Below are 26042 nucleotides of genomic sequence, written 5' to 3' on the forward strand. Positions count from 1 at the left end.
GTGGAATTTGGGTGCAAATAGCAAAAAGAAATGATTTAAAAATAAATAAATAAATAAATACACATTATCTGGTCAGTCCATCTCTGAGATGGAAACATCTTCTGGCAGAAAAAGGGGTCAGTTTGATGTGAGTGTGATGTGTATACGTTGCTTTTGAAACTGTCGGCGTTACAGGTTCAGATGAAGTGAACAGGCACGTTTCAGAGCTGGGAGGAACGCTCCGTGTCCTCCTCTGAGACTGGCAAGACCCCTCTTTGCCTTGGAAATGTTCCCATCTAACATGGACTAGAGCCATGAACATTGTGAGAGGAGAAAGGAGCAAAGGAGGATTAAGAACTGCCTTTGGAGTAAATCCTACGAGTTTCTGAAGCCTTTTGATTGAGACTTGTTAAGATGGAGCAGGCAGCCTGGAAGTAGGGTTCAACAGGGAAAAGCTGGATTTGGAGCAGAACAGCTACAGATGCTTGGCCCTTGTGGGCAGAGGGAAGGTGTTACCGGTGCAGCAATGCTCTGAGGAGTGCTGGCAGTAGATGTGGCAGGGATGTTTCTGAAACGTAGCCCAGATGTACGTGTCAGAGAGTGCCAAAAGCTCTAGGGTCTAGAATTTACGGGGGATGCGAAGATGCTGGGGTGTGATCTGGCATCAGTGGTGGGAATTTGGTGTCCTTCACCTGCGTTGCCTTTGCTGGAACGGCGGACCATGGGTTTGCTGAGGTGCAGCAATGCACGGCTGGTGAAAACGTAGCGGCCGCGCGGCCCTGGCTTGCAGGGAAGGGTAGAGGGAGCAGCAGGGGGTTGTGCTGTACGGGGCACGATGAAATATGTCCTGTGTCATTTATCAGTATGAACTGGTAATTTCTCTAAAACCCGCCCGTTTCGAGGGTGGCTTTTGTCTCTGCCTTGCTCATCGTCCTGGAAAAGAAACGAAGCGTTTTTCTAATTAACATGAATTAGTATTTACTTACTGTCTGGAGTAAGGAGCCAAGTGTGTCCTGCATTTGCCACCAGCGTGAGGCAGACTTCCTCCTGCCCCCACCCTCCCCACTGGACATCAGACCATCATTTCACACTGGCCACCAACTTGGTTGCCAAACAGCAGCAGTTTGTTGGCAGCTGCGTGGGGATGCTGTGGCTCAGGGAGGGGAGCAAAGAGGCTCTGGTTTCTATTCTGCACCATTTTGGTTCTCTAATTCCTTCTTTGTTGTAAATCGAGCTTTTTAAATTTAGCAGAGGACCAAAATGGAGCACTCTGGGGAAGCCACCCTGCATCACCAGCTGTCCTCTTGTGAGGACACGATGAGCCAGACCAGGCACTTTGCTCTCCAGGCTTTCGTTGCGCTCGTGCTCCCCAGTAGAAATGTCTTTCGTTGGCAGCCGAGAACTGCTGTGAGCACAGGGCAATTCCCCAGCTTTTTCTCTGCTCCTTGCACACCCAGGGTGTTTACAGGAGGTAGAGTGGTGCCTTGGCAACAGTGAAATGGGAAGGTAACTTTTGGGAAAGACTCCGTGATCCTTAAAGCCATGTGGTTGTTTTGGATGGAAGCCACAGCCAGATAATGCTCAACTTGGCATGTAGAAGAAGGGTGCTCTTACCACCGGGCTTTGGGGGAAGGATGGCTACACTGAACAAAGTTCGCTCTTCCAGTTCCTGTGTGGATCGTGGCTTCACCAGTAAATGCTGGAGGGGATGGAGCAGGCTGGAACAGTCGCATCTGTCCTGCCACCCCACCTTACTGCGGGATAGCATTGAGAGGAACTGCCCCGTTCACCCCAAGGACCTCGTCACCCCTGTGATGAGGTGGCTCGGGACACAGCTGGAATAGACCCGGGAATGGTGCAGGAGCACGGCCTGGTGCACTGTAGGCTGTATTTTGGACTCGATGCCTTGCATAGCCGAGTTGGATAAATGCTTCACCTGCTTCTTCCGGGCAGGCAGAGAAACTGTCTGTCCCTTCCTCTCGTGCCCTCAAGTTCTCCCTTGGCACCACAAGCACCCATCAGTGAACAGATGGAAAGTGAACTCCTCGTTTTAGAATGGCTTTGACAGTATTAGCAAGCAGCAACATTTCCTTTTAATATGCTTAGAGGACGCTGAAAACAAGAGAAAATAAGACCAAGTGTTGCCTTTTTTAATACAAAAAAGCCCTGTTTGTTTAATCACTTCAAAATGACTCTCTACAAGGTAACAAACTGTAATACAGGCTTGTAGGAAAGGTTCTCCTTTTGAAAGTACAAACTATCAACAGAACCAGCATGCTTCAAAACACTTTTTCACTTTCTAAGAATACACAGTGGAAAAAAAATGGACAAGGAAATCCAGAAGAATCCTAAACACTAGTACAAAACAGGTTCACGTGGATTGCTTTTCGACTACTGGTTACTACAGTGTACCTGCCCTCCCTGGACGCTCTGCCAGAGCCAAGCCCTGGAGCTGATTCCAGGCCAGCTGAGGTTGTGCTGGCTCCCACTGCCCTTCCAGGAACGTTCCACAGACTCTGGAGGTGACATTATGGTAGCTAAGAGTGGTCTTCACTTTGAGACAGTACGTTAAGGCTGCAAGATTTCATATGCTGCTGAAATGGTTTTGTTACCCAAGATAACAAATCCCATTTCAATTAGGCACCAGTTCAGATGCAAACGGGGAAAGCCAAGGAGTGCCTGTTTTCCAGGTGCCATTGACGTCATGACTGCATTTACCAGTCATCTACTTGCTGATGCAAAGGCTCAGAACACATCGATGTGGGACCACCTTGAATTATTCAAGGACAGTAGTGTTTCTTCTTTAAAAATGACAGAATCGCCTGGAATTTACCTGAGCTATTGCTCACTTGGAAGTGTGGCTTTCAGTCTGAGGACCACAGGCAAATGGCGTTCCGTGACTTATTTTTAGGGGTTGACAAAAGGCAACGAGGACAAATGAGCTTTTATGTGTTTTGGAGCAGCCAGCATACATGAAATTTCTAAAGGAGTCTGCCACTCTGCTAACAATTCCTAAGGGTCTAAACTGAAAATTTCTGGGCGGGATTGTGTGTACTTAATGACGGAATGGCCCCATTAAAACAGGAGGTCATTTTTGGCAACAGTGCAGAAGGACCAGCACCTATGCAACAGAATTTGGGGAAAAAAGCTCAAGAGTTGAATGGAAGTCAGAATTGCAATAGATGCAATTAATTCCCAAGAATCCGTCCTAGAAAAATAAGTGCTATTTCTTCATTAAATTGTGTGTATGTTATAGAGATGTTTAAGTATCTGTTATTTCAAATTAAGGTGTTTCCTTTCCATATGAATAACAACTTGTATGTTAATCCCTCTGGAAGGGACTGGTATTTTGAGGCATTGCTTATCTGCAGCCTCAAAGATGAGCCCAGTGGATCCTGGGATGCTCCCAGGATAACTCAGAGTCCATGAACAATAAGGCTTTTGAGCTGACTGGTAAATTTAATTGCCAACACAAGGACAAAAAAGGTAAACATGTATGAGTTTACACTGCTGGGAATCCATCCCTGTTTTGAAATCCCATGTGGGACAGCTATTAGAGCGAAATTTGAATGCCAACAGATTTTAAATATATACAATTCTGGCTTCCTCCTTAGAAGGCCTAAAAATGCTTTTCTCCTAAACACCATATGCCTTGCTCGAAGTGTTGCTTGTTGCAGTTGTGCCCGTAGGCCAGTCAGGGCGATGGAATGCTGTACGTAACAAAGTAACGTTAAGAGGAGAGTTAAATTTCACAGAATTATTCTATAGAAAGTAATTTCTAAGAAGGGAATGGAGTTCTATGAGAACCATTACACTTGCTTCATGGATTGCTACAAACAGGTTTCACAACCAAGTACACGTGCCAAAACCACGATGGAATGAAACAAGAGGCGTGCAGCATCCAGTTAACAAATACACCGAGGAAACAGGCAGCATATACAAAAGATACGCCTTGCTTACCCGACGCATAATTTTTAAGGTGCTTAATTGGTGTTTTAGGGAATGTAGCAATATATACATATATGCTGTGTATACAAATCTAAATGTGTATTAGAAACATAATACAGAACCAGACGTATTCCCAGATCCCTGATTTCATTAGACTCTCTAACATGTAAGAAAGTATTTAAAATGTTTCATAAAAAATACGTAAAAAAAAGAACCCGGTTTACATAAAACCATCTCCAGTTTGCTTTTCGGATTTGCTGCTCGCAGATGGGATTCCCACTGGGTTTCATAAGGAGGCCATTTGCACCAGTGAGAGTTTGAACAACTGTGCTTGACAAGACAGCTCTGTCACTCGGTCCACCATCTTCTGTAGGGCTGCTGTGTTGGGGTAATGCAAGGCAGCCGTCTTGGTGGCCAGGACGACGCTCTTCAGCAGTTCGCACAACTGGTTGCTGGAGTTCATCACTTTGTTGCATATGTCCTGAGTCGTCACTTGCCTCGTGAGCATGTCCCCGATGAACACGAGTTTGTGAGCGCTCAAAATGACGAACTTGCTGTGAGCCACGAAGATCCGGGGGGGCTGAGAAGCGTTGACGCAACTGAAGAAGGCATCGATGGCGTTGAGGAGGGAGTGGAAGTGAGTCTCGCACTGGTCGGAATAGAACAAAAGCAGCTGGCTGTCACGGGAGGTGGCAGTGCCCTTGGCAGTCTGCAGAGCTTGAGAGGGCTTCCACTTGGAGATGTCGTTCTCTACTGGCTTTGTGATCTCTTGCTCCAGACGCTGGAACTGATGGATCTGAAAGGCAAATAAAAGGCTCTGGTCAAAAATATTCTCGTAAGACTTTTTCATGTATTACAGTTCCACCTTGTGCCTCAGGACACCCTCGGGTATCCCAGATTGGCCTTATGCTAAATGAAAAGTAGTATGTATGTTTTCTAAGATCTCTTGTTTTGGAAATTGAGGGATAATCAAGTGCTTTGGCTACCATCAATCCAAATACACAGTGTTCAGAAGAGAAAAACATCTAAAATACTTTATTTGCATTTAAAAAAACCCAAAAAACTCCTGAATTTACAGGCTGTTGCTCATTTGGAATATTCTGAAATCACAAGTGAGAGAGATGGATCCAAGTGGCAAGGACTCCTACGCAATCTTTAAAAAGCTGCCGTTTCTGTGGGATTTCGAGATGACAAACCTTTAACTCTCACCTCCGCACTGATTGTACAATTTTCTGCCACACGATACGGCAACAACGTATTGAAGAATTAGTACGAGGGCAAAGCGACAGCACTCCATCTCACATGACCTACTTTTTTTAGCATTTAAAGTGATGTCAAGCATGGTATTTAAGTCAATGGTATTGACATTGACTGCACGGATGTGCAGGTGGCACGTGTACTCAGTGTGGTCCAGTGATTAAGGTACTGGATTGCAGGTCAGGAAAGCCGAGTTCTCAAGCTGGCTTTGTGACTGATCCACTGTGAGACACTGCAGAAAGTTTCTCTTCTGTGGTAAACTTTTGGAGACAGAGACTGCTTTTTATTATATGTATGCACCGGGCCCACCACAATATAAAAAAAATAATTAGTCTCTTAAATTGAGATGGTTGGAAATTGTTTTGAAGGGAACGGCTTATTCCTGCCACAGCAGAGGTTGTTCTAAGCACTGAGAGCTGTGGCTGTGCTTCTACTCAGTCATGAAGTGGCAAGAAGGAAACAAACGGGGCAGAGATGCTGATCTTCAGCACAGATGCTCTGCAGCAAATACTGAAGATTTCTTTGGCATAAGCAATTGCTGACACAGATGCACAGGGCCAGGAGGGTACTAAAATCTTGACGCTCACCGTTTCCCATTTGGAGCATGACAGTGTGTGTCCTTGTCCTTTGTGTTGATAAATGGTTGGACTCGATGATCTTGAGGATCTCTTCCAACCAGATGATTCTATGAAATCCATTAATGGTGGAGCCTGACTGGCACAAATCCCGCTTGGAAAGAAACTAGCCTGGAGCCACTGTTCAGCCAAGACCTAATACCTGCCATCTTCACTATCTAGCACTGGGGACTTCCCAACTGTGTATGTTGGCACTCACGCACACCTCACAGCCATGATGCTGGCAGTTGCACACCGCTACGAGAAGAGGGCCTCTCCTGCTTTATTTGACCAGTACTCCTGATGTGCAAGGAACGCTGCATTTCAGTGTGATTATTGCACCTTAGCAAACATACCTGATGGTGCTCTAGCTCCATTTTGCTCTGTTTGATGATGTTTTCTTTTTCCAGCAGCTCCTTCTGTTGCCTTTCAAACTCTTCTTTCCCCTGTTTTGCATAACATAAGACACTGTGTTAAACCAAAGCCTCACCCGAGCTAAATGACAACTCACAGACCAAATAACAGGCTGTTTTACATTGACTTTTTCACTGGTAGTGCACCACTAACAGCACGAAGAAGAAAAGGATAGTGTGGCAGAGCAAAAGGCTGTCACTATTCTGTACGTGACAGTCTTATTTGAGAGGAATTAATCACCCTGGTGAAATTACTCTTCAATACGCATTAGTGTGACAATCTGATTGCAACTTTCCTGCAATCAGCTTCTGAAAAAAACACAGACAACTATGACTTAGCCTTGTGCAGGCAAGGTGCTGAGTTTACCTACCTGCAGGTGAACGTAATCGTAGTCATCCATCCAGCTCTTTTCCGAGCCCTCACTGGTGGTACTGTGAGGGTGCTGACCTTTACTCAGGAGCACGGGAAGGGAACTGCAGTGGTTCTGGGCTTTTTCTCCATGATGCTGCATATGAGCATTGTCATATACATAGTCGGGAGTGTTTGTGCTGTTCTCTGGTATGTTTTTCAAACGTGAGCTGCTCAATGCCTGTTTGAAGAGCACCTCCGCGTTGACGCTGATGGTAGTGGTCAGTTGCTTGGCATCGTCTGGGACTGTCCTTGCCACCATAACAAACCGATCCAGGTCATCGCACTTGTTCTGCAGTCTCTTGACAGCTAGAACGTTCAAAGACCAGTTGTAGCTGTTCAAGTCGTGACTGGTTTGGGTAAGGATCTGGTGAGAGTCCTCCAGCCTTTGCACCTCCCTCTTCATTTTGTTAAGGAGGCTGAACTCAGATAGGCAGGAAGCATTGGCTGCTGACCCTTTCGCAAACTGGAGGTATTCCAACAGCGACTGCTCTACCTTATCCACAGCAGTGTGAATTTCATTGATGTGTTTCTCCATATATCCATAAGACCGCCAGTCTGCTGTAATGAAGGCCATGAGGTTATTGACAGCTGTCTCCACCATCTGCTGGAGGTGATAAAGCCTCTCTATAGCAGTGTCTGGATCAAGGATTAGCCTTTTGTCCTGTGCAGTTGATGCTGAGAAAGAAGAGTCTTTTGATGTTGTTGAAGATGTGGACATGTTACTCCTTGTGCTTCCTGTGCTGGAGAAAGACAACCTATTTATCCCATCTGTCACATCCTGTAAGCCTTTAGTGTCTTGGAGGACTGGTGGTGGCACATCGTATACACCTTCTCTTCCTTCTGGGATGAGACTTTCGCTGAGCCCTGTCTGATGTCCTGTGAATGCAATTCCTCTCGGGGTATCATAAACATCTTTTTGAGGTGCAATTTGCTGTCCAAGAAAATGGTTTTGATGGTTCATAGGGATGTCATAAACATTCTGTTTCTGTGGCACTCCATCTGGCAATAAAAGGCTCTCAGGAGAAAATTTATTAAGTTCTTTCCCAGTTGCTTTGGTGATGGGAGGAGGAATATCATACACGCCTTCTGGCCTTACACTGTGGCGCACTGGAGATGAAAAATCCTGCAAATTTTCCCTCAGGCCTGTATCATCTCGGCATGCAGATGGAGGTATAGCATAGACCTGAATCACAGAAAACAAATTGTGAAACCTCTGGCTAGAACAGTACTTTACATGTTCCATATGACCTATAAAACGCTGGGATGGAAGATCTGCCATTCACTTTCATGGAGTCAGCTACTTATCCTGAGTTTGGCTGAGCGTCAGTTTTAACATCTCACTTTTTAACATTCATCTTGATGCAAATTCTCACAAGCAGCAAAATCCAAAAAGGCAGCGTGCTGCCACAAAGATAATGTAGGTCTAATTACTAATTCACAGTCCATAATGTTAAAATTTTGATGCAGCGCTTCACTTTACCACTTTTAACAGTTTAAAAACCTAAGCAAATCTTTAAAGTACTGAATCTTTTCTTCCTTCAGGATCATACGTGAACTCTTGTTCAAACATGTCTTTGTTCAGACATGAAAATATAGGATCTTGTGGAAACAGCATAATACTTACCCCTTTGGCAGGTGGTATGTCATAGACTCCTAAAGCTTTTGCTTCTCCCACGGGAACTGGAAGGGCAGGTCCCTTAACCGATGTGGGGGGAATGTCATATATCTAAAGAAAGAACAAACTGGTTACAGAAACAAGTCACCTCAGAAAAGCTCTGATGTCAGATGAGTTGTCTTGATTTCTGTGTTTGCCCTCAAACAGCCTGAGGATGGTCAGAGGTCTTCAACTTTGTTTCATATGGGAGAGCTGCTTGGATTTGCCTGGTGTTTTGGACCGTTAGGAGGAAACGCCCTTTGCTAGGTGTCCTCTGGGCAACTGTGTGGAGAACAGGCTGGAGAGACGAAGTCATGGCTGACTTCTATCCCGAGAGTTAAATCAAGGCCAGTCTGTTACAGACGCCTGTTGGGGTGAACAGGGGAGCAGTACATTCATGTGACCAGAAGTGATCACACCTTTACTGATAAAGATTAGAGGGGTTAAGGAACGAGCTTGTCGTAGTACACACTAAACTCTCTGAAACTAAGGCTGCCCGTCAGCATCGCCTCGCTGCTTTATCAGGTGCAGCGTGAGCTGTCCCACTAGCGGAGAGTACTGCTGTCAGATGTTTCACGTGTCCCACTTGGTGGTATGTCCACATTACAGTGGGTTCTGCGTGTAGTCTAAGGCCATTGTCTGAATGTCTCTTCTCCCAGATACCCCAGCAGTTTCAGCCACTCGGTGTCAGTCCGTGTTACGTACTATTGGGCTTCAGTGTTGTTCCCTAGAGGAGCTGCTCCATCAAAGAGCCATGGAGAGATGCAGGGTTGTTGAGTTACATGTCCTGCAAGCATCTGATGTCTGTGGTCTTGGGGACTGAATGCTAAGGGTGTTCCCCAGAACAAAGATATATTTCAGGTTCAGTGACATGGTGCGGTAGATACGTGGTGAAAACAGTTCCCTGTGTAGTAGCTGTTCATCTAGGAGACAATTTTACCCTTACTGAGTGAATTACTGTCAACTATGCAACAATAAAATAAGTGAAAAAAAATTGTTCCCAGGCAGCAAGTTTATTCTGTTCAGATACAGTCTTTGATCAAAACACAGAAAACAAATGGGACTTTTGCGTTTGGTGTGCTGCCAAATCCTAGTCAACATCAAATACAACTTTGAAATATTTCTGTGCTCTGTGAATAAGCCACTGCATCTAATTAAAACATGTTTTCTCTCTGAAATGAGATAACTCGCTTTGCTCATAAACTTCTGGTAGGAATTCATCACCTTTTGTGCCCTGTCAGCACTGCTGGCAGTTTTATTGGTACCTACCCCTTGGAGAGGGCGAACGGGGGGAATATCGTAGGTATCCTTCTGGTATTTGGAAGGGAATTCATAAACATAACCTTGTCCTGACCTGACTGGAGTTATTACCTGTGGGATAAAAGAAAAAGAGGAAACATAAGTCTTTGAGGATCTTGGCATGTTCTCTCTGAAACTGCACGGGGTATAAACAATCCAATACTTTTAACATTCACGCTTTATGTGGGTAACACAAGTTTACATATACTTCTGACAGCTAAACGTTGCAAAATGACTGTCAGTAGCTGCAAATGCACCGTCTTTCCCTTCTAGACCACTTCTGATGTGGCTGCTTGCTAGTGCTACAGTATCTTTTATTCCTCAAGCACAGATTCTTCAGCAGGTCTAAGAGACCTTGGTCCCTTCTTCCCAGTGATTGCTCATTAGGAAAGACCACAGGATGTGATGGTCACCCCACCCGCTCACTGAGATCAGGGCTATGTACATCCTGCTTCTCCCACTGAGATGCCAAGTATCCCCGCTTACTCATAGAGGCTTAAAATACTACGTTCAGGCTCTGGGAGTCTTCCTCCTTTGCTTAAGGAGGTATTTCCCACCTACTCTGGGGTAGGGAAAGACGCCTTGTGTTACCGTGCTCCATTGCACAACATTCCGGATGACCGAGCGTGAGCTGTGGCTTTGGAAATTCTTTACAAAGAAACGTTATGCTTAAACATTCCAAAGCGGGAATTTTGCTGTCTCTGTTTGGTTTGTCTATATTAGTGGCTAAAAGATAGGAAATGTTAAGCCATTCTTGAAGTATATAATGCAAGAACAGCTTCTGGGAAAAAAAAAAAGCAGCTTAGAATTTAGATTTTTTGACATTTTCTAAACTGTTAACTACTGTAATGACTTCAAATAAAAACTGGTGAAACAGGAATGCCTTACATCTTGGACAGTATCTGCATGGCAGAATTCCAGTACAGTGTGATATAAAGGAAATGTTACCTAATGCTCAGAAAGAGCTGGGCTTATAGTGGAAACGCTGACATCTTAACCTCTGCTGGTGCTATTTAGCTCTAACAAAAAAATATAAATACTGTAACCTAAAGGCATAAAATGACAAATTACACAGGCCCATACAAGATGTGGCTTTGTGCTCGGCTGCGGAGAATTCTATGCCAGAGCTACCTAACTATCTTTAGAAATGCATGCAAGACGTACCACAGAGTTTCTGTCCAAGTGCTCGGTAAAGATCCTGTAACTGTTTTTGCTGTAAGGAACACTAGCATCCTGGCCAGGTTTTGCAGCGAGTTTTGCTTGAGAGGTCTGCAGGCAAACTTCCTGATGCTCACCTGCTACCTCCTCTCTGCTACGTTAACCACAGAGGTTTTTTTTCTTTTTACTTGCTGCCCAAATATTGCTGTGTAATTTCTGGCCCTGTATCACGAAACAATCCCTGGATTTTCCCCCTGAGGTGACTGCCACACCAGTTCAGGGCACAGGTCTGATTCACTGTGAGCAGCCCAAGGCAGCGTGCCTGGCAGTGCCAGTCGCTGCCCTGGCTGTGTGCGCCTTCGGTCAGGGAGGAACATCCACGCCTGGCAGGCAGGGGAAGACAGCGGATTTTGCAGCTGCTTTTCCTGGAATTAACATCAGAACACAGGGAAGACAAGAACTGGAAGCCATACAGTCTCCCAGTTCACTGCCCGTGACAGAACTCCTGCTGCATTGGGTGTGGGGTTAACAGGGCTTACATACATAAGAGTTTTTTTTAAAAAGAAACTAAAAATGTATTTAGAGAGAATCTAAAAAGATTTAAAAGAATCTAAAAATGTATTGAATTTACGACAGACTGTTCCTTTCCCACAGAGTCACCTACTGCATTGTAAAAGATAGCTACAGACAAAACTTTTCAGAAAGTTCTTCCTTAAGTTACTGGAAGCTTCGCATAACGGATCACTCCAGACATTATCCCTCCTGGGCCACTCTCATGTAATACTGGGATCATGTTGTTTGCCTGAGAAACTTCTATCGATGTCACTTCCTCACGCTTTTTCTGCCAGTGAGGACTAGTGATCAGATGAGCACAGTTTGCTGTATATTTTTTGCATCTTTTTTTTTTTTCCCCCCAGTTGGGTGCTGCCAGTCAAATGCTTTCCACCCAAGTCAGGAACAGAAGGATTTGGTTTTATGCAATTTTTACTCAGAGGTTCCTTACAGGGGCTCCAAAATTACAACCATGGCATTGCTTCAATAACGAGTCACTGGGTGTTTAAAAATGATCCTCTGACCATTTTTAATCACAATGCACAGGAAAAACAAAGGGCTGTTTCCTGGGCTGCCCATCTCCACGAACCCTTTTGCTCCTGTGAACGCTGTGGCATCCTAGGCTGCTTGCTAATGTACCGGGAAACTGCTTGACCATCCCAGAGGGGAAAAAAAACCCAACAGACTGTTCATGGTGGCAACCAGAGGCCCCGTGCCAGCCCTGGAAGTGGGGAGGACTGGTGCACTGCTGAAGTTTGGCTCCGCTTTACCTGCTGATTGTCAGGTAAAGCCTCCCAAGGCAGGGAGTCAGGCTGTGTCAGGCTCCAAAAAGGTGAAGATTGGACCCTCGATCTGAAAGTTTTGTAAACCCTTGCTAAGTTGTGGTCTACTCCAGAAGCTGAACTCTATCCTAAATCTAGATCAGGAGTCAAATTTGACCAGATCTCCTCCAGGCCTCAGATGTATGATGCTCCTTCCAGTCCCGCCCATGGATGTACAGCACCTCTGTAAAAGCTTTATGGCACCTCTGTTCTCCAAGGTTTGCACAGCAGTTCAGAGAAGGGCCTTAACACAGGCTCAGCAATAACTGTCCTGCTCATCTCATGCCTGAAGTCACTCAGGATACATCGAGAGCACTACTTGCTCCTTGCTCAGAGAACAAATTTCCACAAACTCAAAGAATGGTTAGGGTTGGAAGGGACCTCAAAGATCATCTAGTTCCAACCCTCCACTACACCAAGTTGCCCAAAGCCTCATCCAACCTGACTTTGAACACTTCCAGGGATGGGGCAGCTGCGACTTCTCTGGGCAACCTGTTCCACTGCCTCACCACCCTCGGAGTGAAGAATTTCTTCCTTAGATCCAATCTAAATCTCCCCTCTTTCAGTTTAAAGCCATTTCCCCTTGTCCAGTCACTACACACCCTTGTAAAAAGTCCCTCTCCAGCTTTCCTGTAGGCCTCCTTTAAGTACTGGAAGGCTGCAGAAAAGTCACAGGCCTCTGATATCAAAAAAGAGAGCTGATCCATAACAGGTAACAAGGCATGCACAGGTAAAACCATTTGCTCTTGTTGTTACAGGTAAACATGATATTTTGCTTTTGCAAAACGAAAGCCCTGGTGGCAGAGCAGATGATATCCTTATCACCATGGAGCCTAGGGCGTGGGGAAGAGAAGCTGCGCTCGTGTCTAGTATTTACGGAGAGATCCTCCCTCACTCTGCATATGGGACTATCGTGCAGTGGCAGTTATTCTTGTAGCTCATCCATAGAGACCCTTCCCATTTTTCAGAAAGGGCTGACTTACAAGATACGAGATGAAAGGCTTACACTACTACCAGGCTGCTGTTTTCATTTACTGTGATGTGATGCAATCCTAAATAACTACAGTGAAGTGAGACTGGCCAGATGAACGAAGCCAGTTTCACTCAGCACTGCAGGACTTACTTTTATTGCATATTTTGACATTTTCACTCTTTCCCAGACCTGACTGACCCGATGTAGTGGTCAAGCAGGGTCGCTCCTTTATTCGGGTGAAACAAACCCCTAGTCTGGGTGCTTGTGGCTGTCGTCAAAGGAAGTGAGAGGTTAAAACTCCAAGGGCCTGATTCTGGGTATTCCTGAGCACAACCTGCCTGCGTAGGGGACTGTGGACAGAAGACCAGAGCTATCTGCAGGCCTGTGTTTAGCAGTGCACTCTAATTAAGGAGGCACTTATTTTCCAAATAAAAATGCGTCAGAGGCTTTTATGTCTGCTCCTTTTTAGCTTCTGAAATAGCTATCCGAAAGACAGAAAATACGACTTTTAAGAAACCCAGCAACAAGCAAGGTTTGTTGATAACATGAAAGACAACTTTTTTTTCTCCCAGTGACTTAGGTATATTTTTCCTGTGTGGAGGATTATTATCCAGTAACAACATGTTCTGAGAGATTTCATCATAAAATCCTCCATAAATGCTGATCTGATCTGCACTGAGGACAAGAACATTTCCTGTTTTACCTCCACTCCCCTTCCCTTCCAACACTTTTCATTAGGTTAAATGTGCCTCTGGACTCCTTGTTCTTAGTCAATTCAGAACAGAAGCAGCTCATCACCAAAACATATCTTGAGTGAACATTTTGTTAAAATAATTAAAAGAATACCCATGTTACTTGACAAAGTGAAAAAGTAGAGCATTTGTTCTGATTCTCATGTCCCCAGGACATGATCTCACCTGGGAAGCCAGCACATGGCGTCACACTGATGCTTCTGTATGAGGAAGAAAGAAGTAGCTGGGTAGGTGAAGTAAGAAACCTACCAAACCCAGTATTTTTAGAAGTAATTTTTGATTTCAGGTATTCACCCATAAATATATTAATTGAACCTGCTGGTTCTGAATGGGATGCTCAGCCCTTTCAACACATTGCTGAACCATTTTTTATGGTTTTGAATGTCTCATGGCAGTTTAGTTTTGAAGATGGACTCAGAAGGAAGAAGGTGGCTGCAAAAGAAAAGTTCCCCTTCTGCCACTTCTGGAACAGGGATAGCTGCCCTGTCTGGTACTTAAAAATTTATTTCATAATGAATGTCACTGAACTTCAGACCATGTGAGGTTTCTTTTTCCTTTTACCTCTTCTCTTTTAAGAATGCCTGTGGTCATCTGAGTTTAAATAAGCCTGCATTTCAAACCAGCAATTTTCCTTGTTTACGCATTGAAGGAAACAGATGGTGTTCCCACAACTATCTAGCCCAACATTCTCAAAACATTGTTAACCACTTAATCCGTGCAGAGCAACTAACAGGGACCAGGTCTGGCTCTAGCGAAACATGTAATGAGCCTACTTTGAACTTTCAGTACTGAAAAACAAAGGCAATGAAGCAGGAAGTTTGTTCTGTTGTTGCTGAAGACCATGCTCTTCCAAAAGCAATTACTTGGGTCTTTTCCATGCCAATGGCATGTTCCTAACCAAGAAAAAGTGCTGAATGTGCGTGTACGTTGCAAAATATCCAGTCCAGTGGTTCATTAAATCCCTCTTCCTTAAATATAAGGAAAAAAAAAAACATTCTATTTCTTTTAGGATTAAAATGGATGTTAAGCTGCAATAGAGAACATTCCTAACTGAGGCAGCAACAAGACAGTTCTCGTGCTTATGGCAGAGGCATGACACTGTAGTTTACATTGTTCAACAAGGACAAGGAGGGAATAAACCTACTGAAGCCAACAGAATTACTCTGAACTTACAGCAGCACTGTGGAGGGCAGAATTTGGCCTGTTCCCAAGAACAGCACGGCCTGATATGCAGAATGATGGGAAACAAGCTTTGCTGAGTTTTATAGGAGAGAGAACTGAAGCTGAGGTATGTTGCACCTCTGCAAAGCCTTGCCCCAAACCACAGGGAGATGGAGGAGCTGGAAGGGGCAGCCTGTTATTTCCCAGTATGGCCTCTTAACCCCAAGAACCTACTGATGTCTGCTGATTGATTGCTTTTAAAATAGATCAGTGATTTTCAGAAGTGGAAAAGAAGAGGAATGTGAGGTAAATTTTATGTATTTTAAATCTGGATGAAGAATTGTATTAAAATCTGCCTCCTTCCATGATGCTCTCCTCTTCAGCCCATGGGCAATTCTCAGCAGTTGATGAGCTCCTGCCATCAGCTGCTGCTAATCTCAGCTGTCAGTCCTGTATCTATTAAAATCAGCTGTAGCTTACCCTGGGAAGAGTCCTACCTGGGAGAAGACCAAATGGTGGTGCATGAAATGGGGCTGTTATAAAGCTTGGATGTGGGAAAAAATGAATCAAAACGTAAGTAAAAGAAAAAGTGTGTTTGTTTTCTATTGTAAGGGATTTCTGTAACTATAATACAAAACTCTAGTTGTTGAAATTCTCTTCCTAAATCTCTTACGTGGATATGTAACAGCTACCTGGGCTCTCATAGGCTTGTAAGGAGCATGAAATACCCAAAGAGAATATGAGGAAATTAAAAGAAAGAGAAAGTTAGGAGGAAAAAAATCCTCATTTCTACTCTCTTGAACAAATAGTCCTTTGGAAGGCAGTGGCAGGAGCCACTGAACAACACTGGATCAGGAAGCTAGCCATCTGTTGGCCGTTTTTTCTGTTTTGCAGCATGTACTTAGGAAGTCAGGTGTGTTTCCTTAAATGTTTTTTTCTTGGGAAAGGTTCTGTGGCTAAGTCAAACTCTGAGAAGGTTATACTAAAGAAAAGAGTCTCTAAGGTAATCCAGGTATTTGAAAGAACCTGGCTAGCTGGCTTAAACTCTGTCCTTTTTACAGAAAGCATATAGTGTTTCCTCTCCTGTCTTTTGCAAGCTACATCAAGATTTCCAGTGATTGATAACGAATTTCCTGACAGTAACACCTATCGTATCACTCGGTGTTCTCTGCTGTAAAACAAGAGCAAAAATGTTTTTATGAAGCAGTAGCCTTGACTTACTTATTTGCTATATGTGATGACATACAACATGATTCCCAGCTGTCAGTGACTAAAAGTTGGGGTTTCATTCTCACATGTGCTAAGGAAACTTGCTCTTTCAAATGTTTGCTTTTGTAAGCTGCTATAGGTCTTAAGATTATCAAATCATATTTTAACTTAAATAATATATGAACATTGAGCCACTATAAAATGTTCTAGTAGAGTATTTTCTGCCAAGACTGAACTGTTGGAGAGCTTTTGATCAAGGCTCACAAGCTGGAAGAGGGGAGGGAGCATACACAGGCATTTCTTCAAATGCACCAGACTTGTAGCTGCAACTATGAGTTGTTTCTAGTGCTGTGAGCCCAAGTGTTTGTAAGGCAAGAGGAAATCAAGAGAAATGGCTGTATTTTCATTCCTGGTATGAGTGTGTTATCAGCCCTTCTGTGTGACGGAAGGAAACGCGGTATCAACACACATAGTGATACTGCTGCTTGTCCTTCATCGGGTGTTCCCCTGTGAATTTTCTGAGAAGTAAGATTCAGATGTGTGAAGATAAGGATATGTGACAATTACTACCCTGATACAAAACTGATTTAGTTCTTTATGTCACTTGCATCTTCAAAATACCTGCTTATTTTCTCCTACGTTTTATGTCCGTTTGTTGTCCAAGACCTCTACCTATGAAGATCTATTTTTCTGCTGTAACTGTACGTGCTCTCAGGGCTCAAGCATGTCCAGATGTCACTGATTCATGGTGTGTTAAATTAAAAATCCTTAACTTTGCAGGCTCAGAGATTTAAAAAAACTTTAAATGTGGCTATGAAGCCTCTCACCAGCAGATGGCCAGTCTTAAAAAGTGCCCCCATGGTACCATAATACAAATGGATGTTACTCTTCTCTCCTTTTGAGGTTGTATTATTTCATCCAGGTTTATGCAAGTTTAGGGCTGTAAGCCTTGAAGATGCAGAGCAGAATTTGCAAAAACAATTTAAAATAAAAAATGTGAAATCGTGATCTGGCCTTGATTCAAACCCTGAAACGTTGGTGATACGGGTACAGCTAACGCCTAGTCCTGACTTTTTAACTTCTGGTGTGACCCTTTCCATTAACCAGCACACAAAAGCAGGGTCATTACACTATTTTTCAGTTTTGTATTTTTCCTCAATCTAAAGTGCAGGTTTACTGTCCTTCCAAACAATTTTTTTTTATTATTTAATCTATGGAGTTACATAAAAGACCTAAGGTCCGTTTAGCATCAAATGACAGGGCTGTATTAAGTGTACTGAGAAGTTGCTGACTTGCACCAGCTGTAGCTTTGGATTATGGTGTTGAATTTTTGCCTGCTGATGGTGTTCATGGTCACAAACTAAATGCAGATACTGAAGTCTATCTCTCTACAGACTTTACTGAATAAGCAGTACAAAAAACCTCAACAATTTTGTCACTGACAAGATTTTACTTATTTTTTTTTTCCCCCCTTCTTTTAACGATGCCTTTTGACCTGATCCTGCTTGCACTCACATCAACTCTAGGGCTCTCTGCCAGTTGTGTTATGAACATTTCTGCTTGCTTCAGTGGAACAGGCTTGGTGCTGGCTGCCCTTGACTTGCAAGGCTGCCTGGGAAGGGGTATTTCCTAGCTTCTACTAGAGTCATTCTTGCTTTCAACATGTGATTAAAGAGTCAAACCAACACTTCTGAGGATGTCTCATTTTTGAGAGGAAGAGAACAAGAGAGATGAGCAAAACATACCCATTGTTATTATCAGCATTTTTAAGAGATGTGTGAAAGGGGATACTTGTCCAATACTCCTGCTAAGAGTTTTACCAGTGCCATCCCCATGACAATTACTCATTTTCAGGCAGACAGTGACATCACTATTGCTGCATGTGTTGGCCAACAGGACTGAAGAGCTGACGCGTTACAGTACTGGTGATAGAACAGGCATGCACTCTGAAATAAATGTCTGTGGATGGATCTTGCTGAGAAACAAAATCCCCAAAGTATTGTGTGAGAAGTTGATCGTGTGTGTGTATATACATAATATGTGTATCTGACAAAGCATTCTCTGGAAACCTGTGATTAAATTTGAGCTGGAATTTTGGTTAATGAGAAGCGTGGTGAAACTTGGAACCTCAGTGTTTTGGTATCTTGTCCCATGATAAATACTTGAAGCAGCATCTTGCTTTGGCCATCCCAGTCTGTCTAGTCTTCCTGTCTTAAAAAGGTTGTCACATGAAGAACCATTTGGCAAACGTGCACTTGTTTTCTATGGTGGTAATTCTATGAATTTTTGAGACTTCTTCTCAAAAAGAGAAGCCTAAACTTAGGGCAGGTTTGAAGGAGGAGAGAAAATGAAGAAAAAGGATAAGAAGATGAGGTGCTGGGACAGGCAGGGCAGAGAATGGTCTTACTGTTGTGAATGACATGAAATACTAAAGGCTCACAAACAATAAACCAGTTTTGCTCAGTCAAAACAACTTGTTTTACTACTTTTGAGGAGCTTCATCTTATTTCTGTTATTTCTTCCTTCCTATATTGAATTTCTGGATAGAAGAGTTGGGGCGTGGGGGGAAAGCTTCATTTGGGAACTGTTGAAGTAGGGTATTTCTATGACTTCTTGTTTCCCTTCAAACGTTTTCCTTCTTCAAGACATTTCTCAGAACAGATTCTTCCCTGTCAAAAGTTTCAGTTCTGGTGAACTGGCATTTCCCAGTGGGCAAAAAAAATGGTGGAGATGAAGCATTGCCAAGGAGTTTCAATTCCACAAGGGTGCTCTTGGAGGTATACTTGGGCAGAAACAATGGAAGTGTCACTAAATCATTTAGGCTGGGAACCATGTTGCTCTGAGAGAAACAGGCTAAGGAAACCTTCCATCAGGAAGAAGCTCCATTTAACTTGATTTGTAGAGGTTTGCTGGCTCACAAGCTATATTCTGGCTCCCTTTTTGTACGGGTTTCTCAAGCATCTGTACAGGTAAGTCCTCCTATTAACCGGTGTTCGGATTAGCATAGCTTGTTTTGGCAAGCTTATGGAAGGTATAGACACCTTTCAAACAGATATAAATTCCATCCTTAATTATCTGTTGCATCTATATAACAATAATACCAGACCTCAGTCAGGACTGATTGTGCATATAAAAAAGTTGTAATGATAAGACCCAATGGGAATATATTAGTGCCTTTAAGGATTAGGGATGGACTGACTTAGGGAAGGTTTATGCCTCCTAAAAACTTAACTACATCAATTTCACTCTGATTCCATCTGAGAGAATGCTTAAATTAGATTCAGACTTTGAAAAACTGATGCAATATTAACAGTGCTTTTTTAAAAAAGAAAAATTGAAACATTTCATGCCAGACATGTGGAATGATGATATCCTGATGCTAATCAGTTTTCTTCCAAAACAAGACATCTACAAAATCATTGAATGCCTGCAAAGCCTCTAGATTTCAACAGAACTGTACTTTCTGACCATCAGCGACCAGTCTTCATCCATCCTTTTGCTATCTCCAGAAACCACACTTCCTCCTTGTGATGAGATTCACTTTTTTAATAATCAGTTTTCCGCTTGCGTTGTCGTAAAACGTTCTGCTGCTGTGCATGGGGTTTGTTACCTACAGGGAAATTTAGATTACCCAAACTTAGTGTTTGGCTGCCGTGTTTCCAGATGTCACCAAAGGTCCAGTTAGATTTCTAAACACCAAGAAAGAGCCCATAAGCTTGTAACTTTCTCTTCACTGGTGTTATCCTTTCTTTAGCTAAGGTTTGATCCTGCACTTGTGCCAGTGCAGGCAGATTTGTGTCCCTGGGGAACTGAGTTGTTGGATGAGACAGCAGGACTGGCCTTTTTTATGATACTGCAGGGAAAAAAATGCATGTTTTACAAACAGAACTAATTAAAAAAGAGCCTGGCACTTAGAGAGAAACAGGGAGTAATGTTGAGCTTGCATGTTTGCTCAGCATGATAAAATGCAGTCTTTTTCTTAAAATACTTCTCTACAAATCACATCAGTAACTAACTACTGCTTATTCTGACTTGTGGATGAGGGTTTCTTCACTCAGTGGTTTTCATGAAGACTACTGAGGACAGACTAACTCCACAGGCTTTTTTTTAATCAGTGAAATGGCTTTTCCTCTATTAGTGTCACATGGAAAGTTACAAGTGAAACTCCTGAGTCTGAGGAAAAGGTTGTGTGTTGGTTTTACCATTGAGTTTGCATTGTAATTTGAGAGAATCACATCCTTTAAAGCACACTTCATGAAACAGCACACTGAGTGTTGAGGTATGGGTTGCCATTCCTGCTGCGCTCAGCAAACTTGCTGTGTGTTCAGCACTCTTAACACTGAAGCAATATTTTGTTACGAAGGATACAAATCCCCGAAGTAGAATTTGTAATGTGAAAGCAGAAGAAAAGAGGGACTGTAAGATGACTGCTTGGGCCACTTAAGTAAACTGTATCACAGGAAGCTGTGGTATTTCAGACTTGAGGGTAAACGGGGACACTATTCTATCTTGGAATGTAAATACATTTTGCCAACAAACTGCAAAATACTAGATATGCTGCTGTTCTTTCTGATGGCAAAATATATCTGCCATGCAACTCTTTACTATGCTTAATGTGCCTCTTATTTCATAAATGTGAAAATAGGCAAGTAAAAAGATAATGATATAAAGGCAGGCTTATTTCTGGAACAAACATTGTATACAGCTGTTTGTTTCTTCCCAGCTAAGACAGTACTTGTTTAATTTGAAGGAAAAACATCATAACATGGCTAACTGGCTTCTGCGACTGAAGTCTGTGCCAGAACTGTCAGGGTGGTGCTGCTTGCGGGGTGGTGTTTCCACTTTCTCATGGATTCAACCAACATGACTCTTAACATAAATAAAGACCAGGGAAAAAATCCGTTCCCTTAGCCGTGGTTTACCCAAACCTCCTGCTGAAGGCAGGATACTCTTGAAAAAGGTGGAGATTGCAGGGTGTGAAACCCTTGATCTGTCAAGGGCAGGTTTATACTTGGAACTAGGCCAGGGAGTTCGTGTGTGAATGAGTTCCTCCCCTATTTTGCTTTATCCACTTTTAAAAGGTGGATAAATCAGTTTCCTGAACTGTGAAGTTCTAGTTCAAACGGACCAATGGACAAAAAAGCCAATGCATTCCAAGTTGGCATTAATCTCTGCCTGAGTTAGTCCATGCCTTGAGAGCTGGAGTTCAGGGCTGGTAACCCCTGCAGCGCAGCCTCTTCCCTGGGTTGAACAGCTGTGGTGCATCAGCCTCATATTGTGTTTTCTGCTGGTTTCCCTTGATCAAAAGTTCTGAAAGCCACTGGGTCCTACAGAATGCTTTCAGAATTTGTCAAAACTGTTTTCCAACAAGGAAACGTCTCCTTTAAATTTTTTGGCCGATGCTATTTTCAGGATGGCAGAGACACATCAGTTAAGGGAAACTGAACCAGAAAGAGTGTTTAAATTATGGTGGTGGCTCTTTTACATGTAGCTTTCCCCAGTTTAAAGCTCGTGTGTGACCTAATGATTAATTACAGATGCAAATGAGACTTTGTGCTTTGACAGCACCTTTCCCAAAGGGTGTTCTCAAAGCAGTCTGTACAGAATGAGTTCCCTCACAATTACCCTACATATTTTGCAGATGAGATTGCTGAGGTGCTAAAACAACACTCAAGACTATGCAGAAGTCTGTGGAAAGGATAAAACCCAGATTTCCTGAACATCAAATTTGTCTGAAAGTTCTTTCTCTTTGCTGGCTGCAGCAAAAGAGAGTGAGCTCAAAGCCAGAGCACAGAAAGAAGGAATAAATTCTAAAACACAGCTTTCCTATCTTTATGTTCCTCAGACACTCTTCACACTTAAGGGTGTAACTGGTTTGTGACTGAACTTGCACAGCACAGCTATAAAAGCCTGGGGCTAACCAAGGCTAATTTTAAACCATCCCTCATTATCTCTGTCATTTGTAGGGTGAGTTTTAGAAGGTGGTATTTTTATTTGATAGAATGAGCTGATACAGCTCTGTTGTCAACAGCTAGCTTGGCCAGAATCAGTTCATCGTTATAATTGCCTGCCTCAGGACTCCTTTTTGACTCGCTTTGCCTTTCTGGCTAAGGGGATGGGTTACCTCAGCACAGCTTTATAACGTGCCTGCTGTTGATTTACTGTTGCTCGAGGCTAGACAATTCCTGCCTGACAGCAGCTCCTAAGCTTTGCCTGTAAAACCTGTATGGCAGCCAAGCCACACATTTGCACAAAGAAAACAGGCTCACATGCACAGAAATGGATGGGATAGGGACTGCGGCTGGTCCTGCTTGGAATGGTGTCTAGAGGACATGGTCTCCTCTAGCTACTGCTCTGGGAAGGGAGAAGGCTTACATATAGGACGGCCGCATAGCAAACCCCTTCAATGGCCTTAAAACTGCCAAAATGCACAGCTGGCTAACCAGCTGTTTCTGCTGATGCAAGAATGCAGAGTGGCTCACTTGAGCCATTGGGGCCAGTGTCACAAGTCTGAGAAAAGATTCATCGTTTTGGAAGTCAAAGCACAGATTCTCAAAATCAAATCTTCAAGATTTCTAGCTTTCCTTAATGCTAAGGATTGCTTTTACTGATCCCTAGAGGAGGAGAATTTGGAGGACAGACAGTTTCCTCAGACAAAGGAGACTCAAGTGCTAAAGTGCTTCCCTTTAATCAGGCTTTTCTTTCACACAGGCATTAGCAGATAGTTGCAGCTGTAGCGTAAAAATCAGTTTTTGCAAGGTTAGGATGATAAGAATGGAGTAAGTTTTATCTTAGACTCTTCCATATACTAATAACCCTACAGTTCTTTCTTGTCTATCATGGCTTCAATTCTAATGGGCTCTTTTTAGTGTAGAACTGAGCAATTCCAAGGAACTGGAGACAGGTTTCTGATCAAAGCAGGACACTGCCATGAGGTTCGGCATCCCACAAGCTTGCCAGTAATACACAGTGAATACTGAGTTTCAGGGTTCTTAGGCTAAACAAATTTAAAGTCAGGATTAAAGTGATCCTATCCTAGGTAACAAGAATTGGCTAGTGCTGAGCAGGTTGGTAGCCACTTTGCTGCAGGAAACTGCTTTATAAATGTGTGTGTCTAGTCTATTCTACAGTTGGCAGCGTAGCCATTTGTTTTTACGCAGCATTAGTTGGCCTTTCATAAATTGCAAGGAATTAAATGAAATAAATTATAAGTCAGCCAAATGAATGGTCTTAATTTTCTAAAGGTGACTTGAATTCAGCAAAATGCGTATTCAAACTGCTGAGAAATTTCTAGGCAGAAACTTAGAGAAAACAGGTAGGTGCTTTAGTGCCTCTGATTTTTGCATCTCAACAAGAAGTTTGCACTTACACTGAGAACATTAAAACTAAAGATTTCCGTTATCTCGGATTTTAACACAGTCTCTGTGGCAACCTGGTTTATGCATAACGTCCTATTAGTTTCAGCAGAGCTGGAGAGGGTCGAGGGAGGGAGAAGAGACTTTCCATGGAGTTGGAGGATTTTCTTCCTTTCAGGCTTACACTGTGCAGAGCGCACCCACACTTGCATTATGCTACATAAACTATGCTAATGGTCATATAGGCAGGTCAGGTCCTAACATTAAAGTGCACAGCACTTCCTCTAGGCTAATATCTTGGGCTTCTTAACAGGCTTCAGTGCAGCTCTGCAGCATGGTGCATCTCCTGTGGCCCAAGCCAGCTAGCTGAGGCATCTCTGCACAGAGATCCCTGCTGTAATGGTTTCATGCAGACATACACTAAAATGTGAGCCCTTCTGTGCTGTCCCATCCATAGGCTATTTACCAGATGTTCACTAACTACCCTGGAGGGTATCTAAATGCTACTGCAGATAGGTAATCTATACTGCCCCTGAAAAAGATTTCACTCTATCTAGTCTTTATAACTTGGAATGATTTCACAGATCTTTTTCTCTTGCTCAGAAGGGAAAAAAAAAAACAAAAATCCATTTATTCCTATCAAGGAAAACAAAATTATAATGAGGAAATAAAAGCACTAGAAGATGTCTTCCAACGACCTGATATGAAAAGGCTGAGTTGGGGGTGAGGCAGGGGAAAAACCTGAAACACTGTTTTGCCAGTCTAAATTAGGAGATGAAAGTTTAAACCTGTCAGGAAGTTCCTGACAGAGACATCATCTGCTCACATAACTTGGATATAAATACTGTGCTTTAAGCTCTAAAGGTAAGAAGGACACTAATAGCTGGAGCTGTTGAGCTGGGAATGGAGGGACAGCAGGAACTTCTTTTTGGCTTGGCAATAAGGGGTCTGGAAGGCCAGGAGTATCTCCTTACTCCCTCAAGTAGCTTCCCTAACCCTTTTCAGCCACCAAGGCACTGTGTGCCACCAGGGTACCTGGCAGGTACCCTGTGAAGGTAAAATGAGGGAATGACAGGAGATGGGGAGAGCCTGAAAGGGACAGCAGGAATAAGAGGGGACCCACATAATGCAACACCTCTCACTGGAGCCTTGAGAGCTCTCAGCTGCTGTGGTAATGGCTGCATCATGGAGCTACTGCAGCTCCCACTTTCAATCAAGAAACTTAGCTGTAGATAAACATCAAGTGCATCCTTATATAAACTTCAGGTTCAGTATTAAAACATCCCTCATTATCATCATCCTCTTGCTCCCTCACTCTTCCAAGTATAGCCCTTGTCTCGTCAATCATTGCTTTCTTTGTGGGACTTCTCCAGCAAGGCAGTACATAATTTTTAATTAAACAAAAATTACTTGGGCAGATGATGTAACTCTTCATTAATTTGTAGGAGAGTTAATCTTACTGCAGCAGCTCTCTTTTGGGCATATAACGCAAGAGTGCCATAGGCCAGATGTGCTTCAGCCTCCCTGGGGAGGCTATGAGGACACAAGATCACATACTTCCCCTATGGAAGCTAGCACAGCTCCAAAATGCTGTACTGTGTATCTCAGTTGTGAATTAAACAAGCCATTAAGAACTGGGATTTCTTGTCCTTTGCCAGCAGTAAAGTTACTGCCATAACTTTATATAGTTTATATATGTATTTATCCTTCTTAAGTCCACAGGCTTATCACTAGATGTTAACCACTTCACTGGTGGTCAGCACAAGTGACCTGCTTTGGAGCTAGGGTATGAAAGCAAATGCACGCACCTTGTTAGTCAGAGCTGGACCATCAATACATCTCTGCATGGAGGGTGGCACCTGGTAGATGTCTTGTCCCACTAGACCGTGACCAGTGGGTATTTGGTAAATTCCCTGATTCACATGGGAAGGTGGCACTTGGTAGACAGGGTCCCGTGCAGAGGCATGTGAGCTTGGCACTTGGTAGATCTTTTGTTGGTTGAAGGACTGATGCATCAATCCTGAATTGGACATGTCCTGGCCAGAAGGAATTTCCTGTACCACTGGACCTATCAGGAGTTTCACACGGTTGCCTGGAACGATGCCTTGCCGGCCATGTAAGGAGCAGAGCCACCATCCTTCAAGACCTTCGGTGTTCTGTTCTATCACCGTCAAAATGTCTCCTTTGCGGAAGGCCAACTCTTGTGCGCATTCGGGGACGTTATCGTACAGGGCTCTTGCCATAAGATTCTGTGGAGGAAGAAGGGCAAGAAAAAAAATGAACAAACGAGCTAGAATTTTTCTAAAACTTCAAGCACATTCTAGGTGGAGAGAAATAAGAACTGAATTTGAAAGAGTATGCAGGGAATCAAAATAACATGGAAAATAATGCAGCACAGGACTCCCCTGTTCCAAGTTGGAGAAATGACAGACTTATGCATTAGCAACACTGCTAGTGAGTAGGTCAGATAGAAGCTCTTCATATG

At 43.3% G+C, this 26042-nt stretch overlaps 1 protein-coding gene across 1 annotated transcript; it reads right to left on the bottom strand.

The window, feature by feature from the left end:
• Positions 1-4213: 4213 nt before the first annotated feature.
• On the bottom strand, positions 4214-25812 carry NEDD9 (neural precursor cell expressed, developmentally down-regulated 9). Its single transcript, XM_009978784.2, has 6 exons — positions 25366-25812; positions 9547-9648; positions 8248-8349; positions 6583-7806; positions 6155-6244; positions 4214-4723 (listed from the first exon to the last, which is right to left on the bottom strand). The coding sequence occupies exons 1-6, from the start codon at positions 25798-25800 to the stop codon at positions 4214-4216; spliced, it is 2463 nt and encodes an 820-aa protein (XP_009977086.2). The 5' UTR covers positions 25801-25812.
• Between the last annotated feature and the right edge of the window lie 230 nt (positions 25813-26042).

This window comes from Tauraco erythrolophus, chromosome 3, assembly GCF_009769465.1.
Source record: "Tauraco erythrolophus isolate bTauEry1 chromosome 3, bTauEry1.pri, whole genome shotgun sequence".
NCBI classification, from domain to species: domain Eukaryota; kingdom Metazoa; phylum Chordata; class Aves; order Musophagiformes; family Musophagidae; genus Tauraco; species Tauraco erythrolophus.

Coding starts and splice junctions, on each gene's coding strand:
- NEDD9 (XM_009978784.2), bottom strand. CDS start 25,800: ATGGCAAGAGCCCTGTACGATAACGTCCCCGAATGCGCACAAGAGTTG. Junction 9,649..25,365: donor GTCCAGCTCTGACTAACAAG/GTGCGTGCATTT, acceptor TTTATCCCACAG/GTAATAACTCCAGTCAGGTC. Junction 7,807..8,247: donor ACATACCACCTGCCAAAGGG/GTAAGTATTATG, acceptor TCTGTGATTCAG/GTCTATGCTATACCTCCATC.